The sequence below is a fragment of the Sceloporus occidentalis genome, unplaced genomic scaffold (assembly GCF_023333645.1).
Source record: "Sceloporus occidentalis isolate IW3139 unplaced genomic scaffold, rSceOcc1.0.p SCAF_3, whole genome shotgun sequence".
NCBI lineage: Eukaryota > Metazoa > Chordata > Lepidosauria > Squamata > Phrynosomatidae > Sceloporus > Sceloporus occidentalis.
In genome coordinates this window covers 157507839-157520165 of record NW_028316983.1, presented here as the reverse complement: position 1 = coordinate 157520165, position 12327 = coordinate 157507839, and the positions used below count along the sequence as shown (strand labels likewise).

General features: G+C 42.2%; 1 protein-coding gene across 4 annotated transcripts in view; it reads right to left on the bottom strand.

Annotated features, from left to right (window-relative positions):
- Positions 1 to 11744, bottom strand: part of ZCCHC2 (zinc finger CCHC-type containing 2) — a 36049-nt gene extending 24305 nt beyond the window's left edge. For 2 of the 4 annotated variants that reach the window (XM_089516609.1, XM_089516611.1), the window contains exons 1-4: positions 10514 to 11738; positions 4682 to 4787; positions 1311 to 1387; positions 417 to 488 (exon numbers count right to left, since the gene is read on the bottom strand). In XM_089516609.1, the coding sequence (XP_089372735.1) occupies positions 417 to 488; positions 1311 to 1387; positions 4682 to 4787; positions 10514 to 11443 (1185 nt within the window). In that variant the 5' untranslated portion in view covers positions 11444 to 11738. Of the gene's footprint in view, positions 1 to 416; positions 489 to 1310; positions 1388 to 4681; positions 4788 to 9652; positions 9672 to 10513 lie in introns of those variants that run through there. The other 2 variants (XM_089516612.1, XM_089516613.1) reach the window with 2 other exon arrangements.
- Between the last annotated feature and the right edge of the window lie 583 nt (positions 11745 to 12327).

Sequence of the window (12327 nt, the reverse complement as noted above, 5' to 3'; positions counted from 1 at the left end):
TCCATTTTCTCTCTCTCCCCACATTCTCTACACAGCCACCATCAATGCTAGATCCAATGGTGTATATCTGCCACTATCAGTATTTCCACAAGGCTGCTTACATAATTCCTAAATCCAACTCAGTTGTGCACATTATGTGGTTATAGCTAGAAAAGGATATTGCCACACACCAAGTTATTACTTGCTAACTAAAAACTGTTGCTTTTCATTCAGCCTTAGGAAAATGGTTAGCATTATGAAACAACCATCAATTCAAGATGTATGTAAATATGTTCATCCAACAAGTATTTTGTTATTCACTGATACACTGGCAGCATTTGAAAGTCAACCTTACAGATCAGACAGTTAATTAGTATTGTATCCTAAGAAGACCAAGCAACTAACAAGCTACCAATTTCTAACAAATGAAAACTTACTTTTAGTAGAAATTCCTGAAGTTCTTGATGTGTTTTAGTTACACAGGATATGGAATGATCAGACCAGATCACCTGATGAGGGGGAAAAATCACCAACAATTATATAGTAATAATCTTTACAGGATTAGTTAAATACATGTGATACTAAATCACTATGTGATCAAGGTAGAAATAGAAATAACCCATTTGTGTGATTTGCAGAGACCATGAAGAAGAAATGATTTTTTAAAAAAATTGGATACAATAATAAAACGCAAAACTGCTGAAATCACTGAAAATGTTATTTTAATTTATAGTCTACTTTTTGTATCTACAGTACATAGTACATAGAGATTACTGTTACTTGTGCATATAAGACTTGTGCATGGCAGGGGGTTGGACTGGATGGCCCTTGTGGTCTCTTCCAACTCTATGATTCTATGAGAATCTGGCATTTTAACCAATTTCCTCTATGCCAGTGGTCCCCAAACTGTGCTCTTTAAGGGATTTTGGACTTCAGCTCCCAGAATCCCAGACTACTGGCCAACATGGCTGAGGCTTCTGGGAGCTGAAGTCCAAAATGTCTTAAAGGGCACAGTTTAGGGACCATTGCTTATGCAGTAGTATACATTTACTTTTCAGAATCGAATGCAGTCTAATTTATCCAGTCACTTCATATGCAAGGAAGGAGCTGTAATGCACAGGTTTCATTTTTGTGTCACCATGCCAGGGTTGCATAAGGTCTGGATGAGTGTAGAGTCATACATTGTTTTTACTAACTAGCAACACGCAGCTTTTTTGCTTGCTGAGATCAAATGGGCACAACCCATTTGTATTCTATGCTAAGCATTTTGTATTACTAAATAGTTCTGACTTACATAGGAAACATCTAGAACCCAAAGAATGACCACTTACTTTGAAAGTATATTCCAGATGTTTGTCAGATCTTTTCCGTGGTCCTCCTTTCAGCATTATCTTCTGAATGTGTACAGCTAAAAGAAAAATTAGGCAAACCTGTGAAGATACTCAGCTATTCAGAAGTACTTTTTTACATCTGAAACACATATTTATACAGCACACACCCATTTTGCTACAATTTGGGGGAGGGGTGTGCAATTTAACAACATTTACTTGTCCTTATAACACGTTATTATCTCCTCTTAGTCAATTTTGCAATGACTCCATTATACAGTATATTACTGTGCAATAGAAGCCCTCTGTTTTTCAATGCAGGCTGATCACAACACTTTTTTTTAAAATACCTAGTGACAGTCCTCAGTCTTACATAACAAGCTGCACAGGTAAGTAATACAAACATACATGAAACACATTCATTATGCAAAATAGGCTGTATTCACATGGAATGATAAGAATCCTGTCATGGTGGGAATGAATGGCACACTGGCATGGGAGTCTGAACTGCAGAATTACTTTATAAAACTTTATCCTTTTGGAAATTCATTTCCACCTCCACTGGTTCAGCAAAAGGTAAGATGACACATAGATATTGCTATTAAGGCTAACAACAGCCAGATTACTTTTTTTTGTTTGTACTTTTTTGTTTAATATTGTTTAAAAAGAAAATCTGGGTCAGCCATCATTATGTCTTATGTTTCACTGCAAGTCAGACTAGGAAAAGAATTCTGTACTCTGAAGTAATGGAGAAAGGGAGCACACAACTCCATACCACCCTTTAATGACCCACTGTCATTGAATGCACTTAATTCTCACCTGCAGTGTTGTTTTTTAAACCTAAAACCCCTTGCATTATTGACTTTTCTGACCTCATGGGAATTCAACTATCTTTCAGGTGATAAAATTGCCCCCATTCACAGGAATATCTGTGGGCACAGAATGAAAGTTTGTGGGCATAGAACAAAAGCTATTTCATAATAGCCAAGCACCCAGAGCCAGAAAACACATATTCATATGAGATGCAACATTTGTTTTCAGTAATTGACAGACCTCTCTGTTCACAGAAAAATTAAAAATGTATCCATGATTTCTACATCTTAAAAAATGCTATCACTGCTATTTCAACACATGCCAAAACACTCGTTCTTATGCTAGCCACTCTAACATGTCACTTGGATGCTGCAGAGGTAATGTGCACCACCTGCTGTTTTTCTTATCCGGTGTCCTACCTCAGAGGTAAAAGCAGGAGGGTATGTTCAATCTATGCTGCCATATGGTACCAATGTATATCAGATCTTTGCCTAGCATACCTTCTGCTATTTCTTCACTAGTGAAAAAAAACATCTCACCAAATTGTGTGGGTGGGTGCATGTGGCCGCCTTCAAGCACTTTCTTTGGCAAGGAATACTCAGAAATGATTTTGCTAGTTCCTTCCTTGGAAACATAGCCCACAGCAACTGGTATTTGTTGGTGGTTTTCCATCTAGGTATTAACCAGGGCAGACCCAGCTTAGCTTCCAAGATCAGATGGGATCGGGTGCATTTAGGATATTTAGGCTCTTCACTGTTGTTACTGAACTGAAGCTAATGGTGCACAAGGCTGTCTGCCCAAGTAAATGTCTCCATTTAGAGGATATGACATATTAGGGCTACATCACCATCTGTATATGCTAGCATTACCTGGCATGTATTTCCAATAGGCATTTACCTCTGAACTCAAATAGCTCTTCATCTAGCCTTTGTACCACATTTGAAGCTGTTCTGAACTCTCATGACATCATCCTAACTCTCATGACATCAGTATTTCCACATGGTCCTTTCTGCTTAGAATCAATTGAACATGCACTCGCTGTCACTCGAGCAGGAAGGGGCAGCAAGCACTTAATACCCAAGCACTTCCACCAGCTTCTTTGCATCATGTTTAAGCCACATAACAGCACAGTATGTTTGTTCCAATACATTACATTGTTCATAATGCTGTTCTGATGAACAAATTTTGCAAGAAGCAACAATAAATGTGCTTAAAGTTTGTGAATTCCATACAACCATATAAATAACCTGCAGTGTGTGTTTTCTGGAAAAAAATTGAATCAGAAAGTGTTCCATTTCCCTAATTTATGGAGATATGATTCAGTACGTTTCTCTTTTGTCTAATGAACAAAAAAGTATGTATTAAAGCTGTATGCTACTTTAACCTGATATACAGTATAAATATTTTAACAGTGTAAGTATTTTAATGGACAAAAATAGCTGAAATATTTTTTTCAGGAAAAACAATTCTATCCTTTTTATGCTATAATAATACTCAGTTACCCAGGAATAAACTCAACTGAGGTTAGTGGAATTTTTAAAAGAATATTTATTTATTTATTGGATTTATGTCCTGACTCTCCTCCAAAATGGGATTATTTCTGCGTAAGTATGTATAAACAAAAATCAAGCAGTTGGAAATTTTATTTGAATACTGTGAATTCTCTCCAATCATGACAACTCAACAGCACATACTTCCTTACATTATTTAGGAATTGAAGGCGGAAAGATCAAGGCACTCATAAGAGTTTTAGCATGTCCCAAAAGTTTGGAACACCTGTGTAATCTGTAAAATAATCTTTAAAAAATTAATTATAACTTAGATTTTAAATATGAGTGGTGTTTTTTCCCTTCCAATTGTCCAATTTAACTTGTACTGTATGCATTTATTACGATGCAACCTAATTTCATTAAAGCTATACATTTCAGAAATGTTAAGGTTTATGTTGAAAAATACAGCAGTGAAAAGTTTCCATCCCTTTGCATCCAGGAGACAGGAGTCAATAATTTTGGTCTGTTTTTGCTTGGCTGCATCTGCACAGCAAAAATAATCCAGGTTGACACCAGTTTAACTGCCATGACTCAATGCAATGGAGTTCTGTGATTTGTAGTTTGTCAGACATTTAGCCTTCTCTGTCAGAGCCCTGGTGCCACAACAAACTACAAATCTCAGAATTCCACAACTGGAATTGCATAGCACTGAGCCATGGCAGTTAAAGTGATGTCAAACTGGATTATTTATGCAGTGTGGATGCAGCCCTAATCAAGCAAAAAACTAGCTGCCAGTTACTAGTTTGGGCCAGCATGTCTAAGGCTCTTGGATACCCTCCCATGCAAATGTGAAAGGGTCTCCAGCCCATCTCCCACCCAGCAGCACTTTATAAATACTTGGATTTCCACACCTGCATCTGCATCAAGTAGGGAAGACTTGCCATGATAAATATGATTGATGTAACTTGCAAAAATCCAAACAAAATAAACAACAAAAACCCAACAACACAAAAAGGCAGAGAAATTTGCTAAACATTTATTTTATCAAAATGCGGACTTTTATCTACATACCTTCTTGCTGTGGTCTGTGGGAGGTCACCAATGGTTTATCATGATGAGCTATTCTTTGCTCAAGTAAACTGCTCTCATTACTTGGCATGCAGTTATGAGGACCATTCTGCAAAAAACAAAACAATTATAATATTAAATATAAATGTAATCACATGTTGCAATGTAAAGAAGTTGACAGAGCAACAATTGCAATCTATGTACATGGGAAAAAATAAGGCAAAATGATAACAATTTGAAGAATAACAAGTTTATTGTGACATCAGCCTTCATATTTGAGCCCACCATCAAAGGCCAAGATTCTTTTGCTATAGTGGATCAATCACTTCTTTAAAAAACAACAACATTAAATTAGAGAAAATTATCAAAATAAGTATGACAATCTTGTTATACCTTTGTTGTTGTTGTATGCCTTCAACTCATTTCCAACTAATGGCAACCTTAAGGCAACCCTACCATGGGGTATTCCTGGCAAGATTTGTTCAGCGAGGCTTGCCTCTGCTTCCCTCTGAGACTTGCGTAAGGTCACCCAGTGGTATCCATAGCCAGCCAGGAATCTGAACCCTGATCTCTAGATTCATAGCCTAATAGGCAAACCACAACACCACTCTGTTCTCTGCTACACCTTCACTTGGTCCATTTTCAAAAATATCTTTGATCTCTTAAAAAGGACGAATCAGCACTAAATTCAGAACAGAGTCCTCAAAGACAATTCCGAGGAAGCTTTACCACCCATACTCAATATACATTAAACTTTCCCAAGTTATCTAATTCATTCTGGGTGTTATCCCTCTCATCTTAAATGTTCATTAGCATTCTTTAGAACGAACACTTTAAAATACTTGTTATTTTCACTATGATAATAAAGTCAATGGGTCCCCCCCCAACCTTGTTCAAACCAAAATTTCCAAAACTTATCAGGACTATTAAACAAACAATATGTGTTCTAGTCAAATCAAGCAAGGTTCAGTGATAACACCACCATTTCCCCCTTCAATGTGCTTATGAAGTTGAATGATTTCTATAAATGATTTTCTGACAGGCATAGCAAATTCAACTACTTCTAAGCAAGGAGTTAGATCAGATGCTTTTTTATCATGGACTCTATGCCTGCAAGCATAGGGACACTCCCTCTTTTAATAGGCATTAAGGGATTTTACCTATTTAAACAATTATGCTAATGTCTTTTAACAATTATTGCAGATATGAAAAAATGAATTCTGCTTATTATAGTAATAACGTGAAACATTATTTTGTGCATTACAAAGCTTGATCAAACTTTTTAATGGTTTCTAATATTAACAATTCAAAGTTATTAGGCTTTAATTTGTACTGTTTATTATTCCTATTAAATCTGAATTGTACAGAATGAAACATACAAAGTACTCTGAGAGACAGATGAAAATAAGAATAAGTGAATGTTATTAGTGCTACTTATTACTTATATAGTATTAGAGCAATACAGGACTCAATGAGAAAATGAGGAAGCAAAAAGCAGTTCAGATGTTATAGACCCTAGCTTAAATAATAATTGTTCTTTAAAAAGTGTTCTTTTAAAGCAAGTTGCTTTGGTTGAACCTGTGTTATCTGAAGAATTTATATCTGAATGGCATTTCTTGTATTATAAATGTAAGTGATTAAAAAGAAGCAACTGAAGGTGGACACTAGTCTAACAATGAACAACTGCCAATAAACTGTTAAAGTTAAAATGTTTGATTTTAAACAATCATTGTTGTTCCAATAAGACAGTTGGAAAATAGTAATGATATCCAGACTTTTAAAAATAAATAAATGATCAACTGAAAAAAACAGGAGTGGTGTTTTAATTTTTTTTTAAAAGTAGTTTGGCAACTGAGATTCGAAGCAGCCTCCCTATGACATGTCAAGCGGTAGGTTGTTTCTTAGTGTATTATTATGTTCCCAAATTTGCTTCAGTCTATTATAGATTCATGTTTTCTTGTTTATAATATAATTACTGTACAGTTTACTAACCCAAACCAAAATAGGGTAGGTTCTTAGGCCTCAGCTAAGTTATTTCTCTTTGCAAAATACATAGAGCAAAGTAGTGGAATACTGCCCAAACCATTGTTGACAAAAAGCAGTGAAAGGAAAGTCTCAGCTCAAACTTTAATTAAAATCTTATAGTTAAGAATGTTTCATTTGTTATTTTTGATGTGGCAGAAGCTGAAAAAGGAGCCAATTTTAAAACTATTAATCTTAGTTTAAGGGGATTCGTAATTCATTTACATGTGCAGAAAGCGCAAAGCCCAACTCAGACCAACCCTCACTCTTCATTGTACTGCACATAATGTACCATGTAACACAGTGAGTGCATTTCTTACAGAACATCCACATTAAACATTTTAGTGGCTTTAATTGGACTGTCTATTTTAAAAACTTTTATATTTTATATTGCTTTAGCTTTATTTTATTTTAACCTATATTGTAGGTTGCTTTGCATCATATATCAGGAGAAAGGCACACTATTAAGTAAATAAGTAATAAATTAACAGGTTGGCTAAGAAACATATTCAGGGGTAACCATGCTGGCCATTCAGGTCAGCTAGGGTTAGCAATCTCCCTTTATCCACTGAAACAGGGATATGAAACTTCTTAGCCCCTGCTTCAATTTCTCTGCAGAACTGCCCTCAAACTAGGCTTTCTCAAGGAAAAATCTCATTCACATGAAGGAAGTCTTTAAAAATTAACTAAAGTCCCATGGGATAGTGGCACTAAGAGCTGTGGAGGGAAGATTTAATTTTCCCTAAGTTTTGAGTTTCAGAAGATGGCCATGGCAAACTCCTTCTGAAGAAAGCTGCCAAGAAAACCCCATGATAGGATAGAAAACCCCTTAGGATCACCATAAGTTGGAACTGACTTGAATGCACACAACAGCAGCAAATGTTTTGCAACCTGAGGAATCTGGCTGAAGAGGGAAAGTAAGTGGGGTGGAAAGGGAAGAAACAGAATGTGAATACATTGAATTAAGGGAAGGTGTAAACCAGGGGTAGGCAAACTTTTTGAGCTGGGGGCCGGGTTGCTGTCCCTCAGACAACTGGGGGGCCGAAGCCAAAAAATAAATAATTAAATGCTTTTTTTTTTTTTTTTAAATTAAATAAATAAATAAACTGGGACAAATGTAGGACAAAATTTTCAAATGGAGGACACTTTTTAAATGGAGGACACGCAAAAAATTTGCTGATTTTAAAAAAATGTTAATATAAATGCATGTTTTGGAGGCTTCTATAGACAATTGCCCCCCCTTGCCCGCTGCTTGCCCCCCTTGTCCGCCTCCTCCTGATAGGCCAAAGGCCCCACGCCCTCAAGCAAGAGGCCAAAGGCTCCGGCGGCAGGACTGGGCTGGGGCTGGTCCCAAGGGCTGGCCGGGCCGCATCCGGCTTTTAGGATTGGATTTAATCTGCTCCTGCCAGCTGCTGGTTTGGGACTGTAGTGGTGGCCGCAGTCCAGACCTGATCAGGAGCAGAGGCTGCTCCTCTTCTGGGCTGTCTGCTTTGGCCCCATGTAAATAAATGGAGAAGGTGCATTTGTGGGCGATCCTCACCCTGTCACTTTTTGGTTTTAGCCCCATCAACCACTTGTGTTTGATTTCCAACAGAAATGGAAACGTGCCTCCCTTCAGCAGAAAGCTCTATGCTCAATAACTGATGCTCATGGGTTAGAAAAGATCATTAATTCAGAAAACTGCTGAGCAAGAATAGATTTATTTAGTAACAGCAAGTAAGAAAAAAAGTCCTCTTTGCTTCTCATCTATTTTCAAAGACACCTACTGAGTTCAAATGCATATGCAAAAGACACAAACGCAAATGCTTTTTCAGGGCATAGTTCTCTCCTCTGAGAGAGAGAAGAACCGCTGGACCTGGTCCCCTTCCCCACCACCATCCCCTTCTCTTTTTGTGTCCTGTCTTTTAGATTGTAAGCCTGAGTCTAATTATTGCAAGCCGCTCTGAAAGCCTTTAGGGCTGAAGGGTGGGGTATAAATACCATAATAAATAAATTAAAATGGGACGAGGAAGCAGCACTCCCATTCCAACTAAGGAGGAGCTTAATATAGGTTTTCAAAAATAATTTGAGAATACTGAGGAGAAAGGTGCTAGAATCTTCTCTCAGTACTAAAATGCAAAGTCACCCCGATGAAATAAGCAGTTTCAGGTTAAAATACTTTTAACCCCACACCTAAGACTGGCTTACATAATTCACTGCCACAGAATATGACACTGGCCACTAACTTAAATGGCTTCATGGGAAAGGGGTCTGTCAACAGGCACTACCCTTGACACTTAGGTGGAAGCACAGTGTTCAAAGACAGCCTGCTTCTGAATACCATTTGTTCAGGATAAACAGGACTGTGGTGTTTGCCTCCATACCTGCAGCAGGTTGATGAGGATTTATGGCAAGGTAGGACTAGAAACGGGATGCTGGATGAGAGGGACCCTTGGAATGATGCTCAAATACTTCTCTTATGCTCCTGCAGTGTCCTAGACATTTCAAAGGAAAGCAATGCCAAGCCACCCCCGAGCATCCCTTGCCTAAGAAAACCCTGATATTAATGAGGTTGCCCTAAGCTTTCAGGAATTACTTTGAAGATTTCGGGTCCTTTTAAAATGTACGTTACCAATTAAAAAGTAAGTCCCTCCTAAGGAGCAATGTAGCTAGCTGCTTTTAAAGTAACAAGCAATGTACTGCTGGCAAAAACTAAGGTTTCAAGCGTTGCTAATACTTCTGGGTGACCACACCTAAATATGATAAGGAAAGCTGGCTGGCTAATAAGCCAGATGCTTAACATATTTATAGTCCACCCTTTGCTCCACAGCAGTCTCTCCAAGGAAGAGTAAAATAAATGGCAATGCAAAACAAGCGTTTACAAAAGGGAGCTACGTTGGTCCACAACAATGTAATGTTGGGAAAAGCAACATTCTTTTAAAAGAAGCTCCCTTAAACTTCACAGACACTTACCTAAGAAAATAGTTCTGCTGCAAGGAGTATAATAGTTCAGACCGTCTCATCTCATATCCTTCAATGGCTGCATCTACACTGTAGAAATAATGCAGTTTGAGACCAGTTTAAGTGCTGCAGCATCATCCTACAGAATCCTGGGACTGTGGCTCTACAATGTCTTTAGCCTTCTATGCCAAAGACTGCCGGTGCCTCACAAAAGTACAACTGCAAGGATTCTGCAGGACAGAGGAGCCCTGACAGTTAAAGTGGTGTCAAATCGCATTATTTCTCCTTTGAAGGATGGCCTGATCAATTCTCATACTCCTGGAAGCAGAGCTATTTCTTCCGTAAACCCCTTTAAAGCCACACTGCATGATTTCTGCAGCGTAGACGGTGCACCCTCTCCAAAGAAACTGGCCAAGGAAGCCCTGTGACGCATTCACCTTGGGGTCTCCCAAAGCAGGAAACAACACCAAGGCACACGACAGTCCAAAACAGACTGCAGAGATCATCCGGTCTGAGACCACTCCAACAGCCCTGGCTCAATGCCAGGGAATTCTGGGAACTGTAGTCTAGTGAGACATTTAGCCTTCTCTGCCAGAGAGCGATGGTGCCATAATCAAGTACGATTCCCAAAGGCAGTTAAAGGGATGTCAAAGCGGATTATTTCTGCAGCGTGTTTTGGACCAACAGCTAAAACATGCCCCCAAGGGCAGGGGCGGTTCTACTACAGGAAACACACTCCACCAAAGGCATCTGAGGAAGCAGACTGAACCCTACAAAAGCTCAGCGGCGGGATTCTGGGAATGGTAGTTTGTTGGGTTGCAGCCCTGTCTAGGCCTGAGCAGCGATGGAGCGGAGACGGGGGCCACTCCTTACCGGGCTCCCGAACCCTTCTCCTTCCCCTTCGTCGTCGTCGTCCCGGCAGAGGGCCCTCCTGAGGCGCTGGAGGTGCTCCCGGAGGGTGACCCTCTGGTGGAAGGAGAAGGCCGGGTGGAGGGAGGCCATGGTGAAGAGCAGCAGCAGCTCCTCCTGCGCCACCGGCCCCAGGCCGCCCTCCCTCGCCCTCCCTTCCTCCTCCCCGTCTTCTGCCTGCTCTCCTCCTCCTCCTCCTGCTGCCTTCCTGGGGAAGCTTTCGAGGACGGCGTCCACTCGGGGCAGGAGGCGGTGGAGGCGCCCGGCGGCCTCCCGGTTCTCGGAGCCCAGGAGGGCCAGGTAGACGATGAGCTTGGAGCGGACGGCTGGGTCTCGGAAGTCGGAGGGAGGGGGAGGCGGCGGCGGCGCTGGAAGCGGAGGAGGAGGCGGGGAAGCGGGAGGAGGGGAGGAGGAGGAGGAGGGAGCCGGCGGGGGTTGCTGGGGCGCGGCGGCGGCGGCGTTGGCGTTGGCCTCCCCTCCGGCGCCGTTGGCCTTGGCCTCGGAGTCCCTGAGGCAGTGGTAGTCCTTGCGCGCCAGCTCCTCCAAGCAGGAGCCCAGGAAGCGCAGCTCCAGAGGGTTCAGGAGGTCCAGCAGCCCCACCGCGAACTCCAGCCGCTGCGCCGAGCCCAAGGCCAGGCCGAACCACTCGTAGACCGACTCCCGCGCCGCCCCAGAACAGCAGCAGCAGCAGCAACAGCAGCAGCAGCCCTGAGGAGCCGCCGCCGCCAGTGGAGCCCCGCTTCGTCGAGGCTGAGAGGCCGAGCGCCCTCCATTTTCCCTCAGCGCCTGGTTGTTATCATCGTCGCCGTCGTCTTCCTCCTCCTCCTCCTCCTCTTCCCCCTCCCTCAGGTCTGGCTGAGGCGGCTGCTTCACCGGGAGCTTCATCTTCAGCATCCTCGGGGAGAGGAAGGGAGTGACTGGTCAAGAGCCGCCGCTGCCGCTGCCGTCGCCGCCGCCTCCGCAGCTCATCTCCTCCCTCCGAGGAGGAAGCGCTGACTGACTGAGGCGGGGAGATAACGGTCGCGACGGAAATGGCGGTTTGCGGCGGCCGCGGACGGAACGCGCGAAGGACCAAAAGGACGGAGATGGAAGGAAAAAGGAGGTAACTCCACACTGCGCAGGTCACGAATGAGGCCGCTTTTTATAAGTCTCCTGTTTCTGCTCCTCCTTCTCGCGGCCGTGGACGGAGAGCGAGAAGGTCCAAAACAGCTGGGGTGACTAGGAAGGCTCCACTGCGCAGGTCACGAATGAGGTCGCTTTTCATAGGACTCTTCTCCTCCCCCCCTCTCTCTTAGCCCCTCCTCCTCCTCACAGCCGTTGACGGAGCGTGCGAAGGGCCAAAAGAGCGAGGATGGGTCGGTAAAAAAATGAGATAACCCCACTGCGCAGGTCACGAATGAGGACGCTTTATTATCGGCCTCCTCTTCTCTCTCTAGCCCCTCCCTCTCCCCTCTGCTCCTTTGATCTCCTCAACCTCAGGAAGAGAAAGGGAGAAGGGGGGAGAGAAGGGTAGAAACAGAACGTTCGGCGCCGGCCAATCGGAGGCTTAGCTGGGAACTTCGCGTCACTAAGTTCTTGATAAGGTTCCCCCTGGGCCCTAGAGGCAGCCCCGTTTTTAATGGTAGTTGTAGTTCATTGTGGCACCTGAGCTCTCTCTGGCAGAGAAGGCTCAATGTCTCACAAAACTACACTTCCCAGAATTCCCAGCGCAGTTAAAGTGGTCTCAGACTGGGTTATTTCTGCAATGTGTTTTGGACCATAGAATTGTAAAGAGAAAA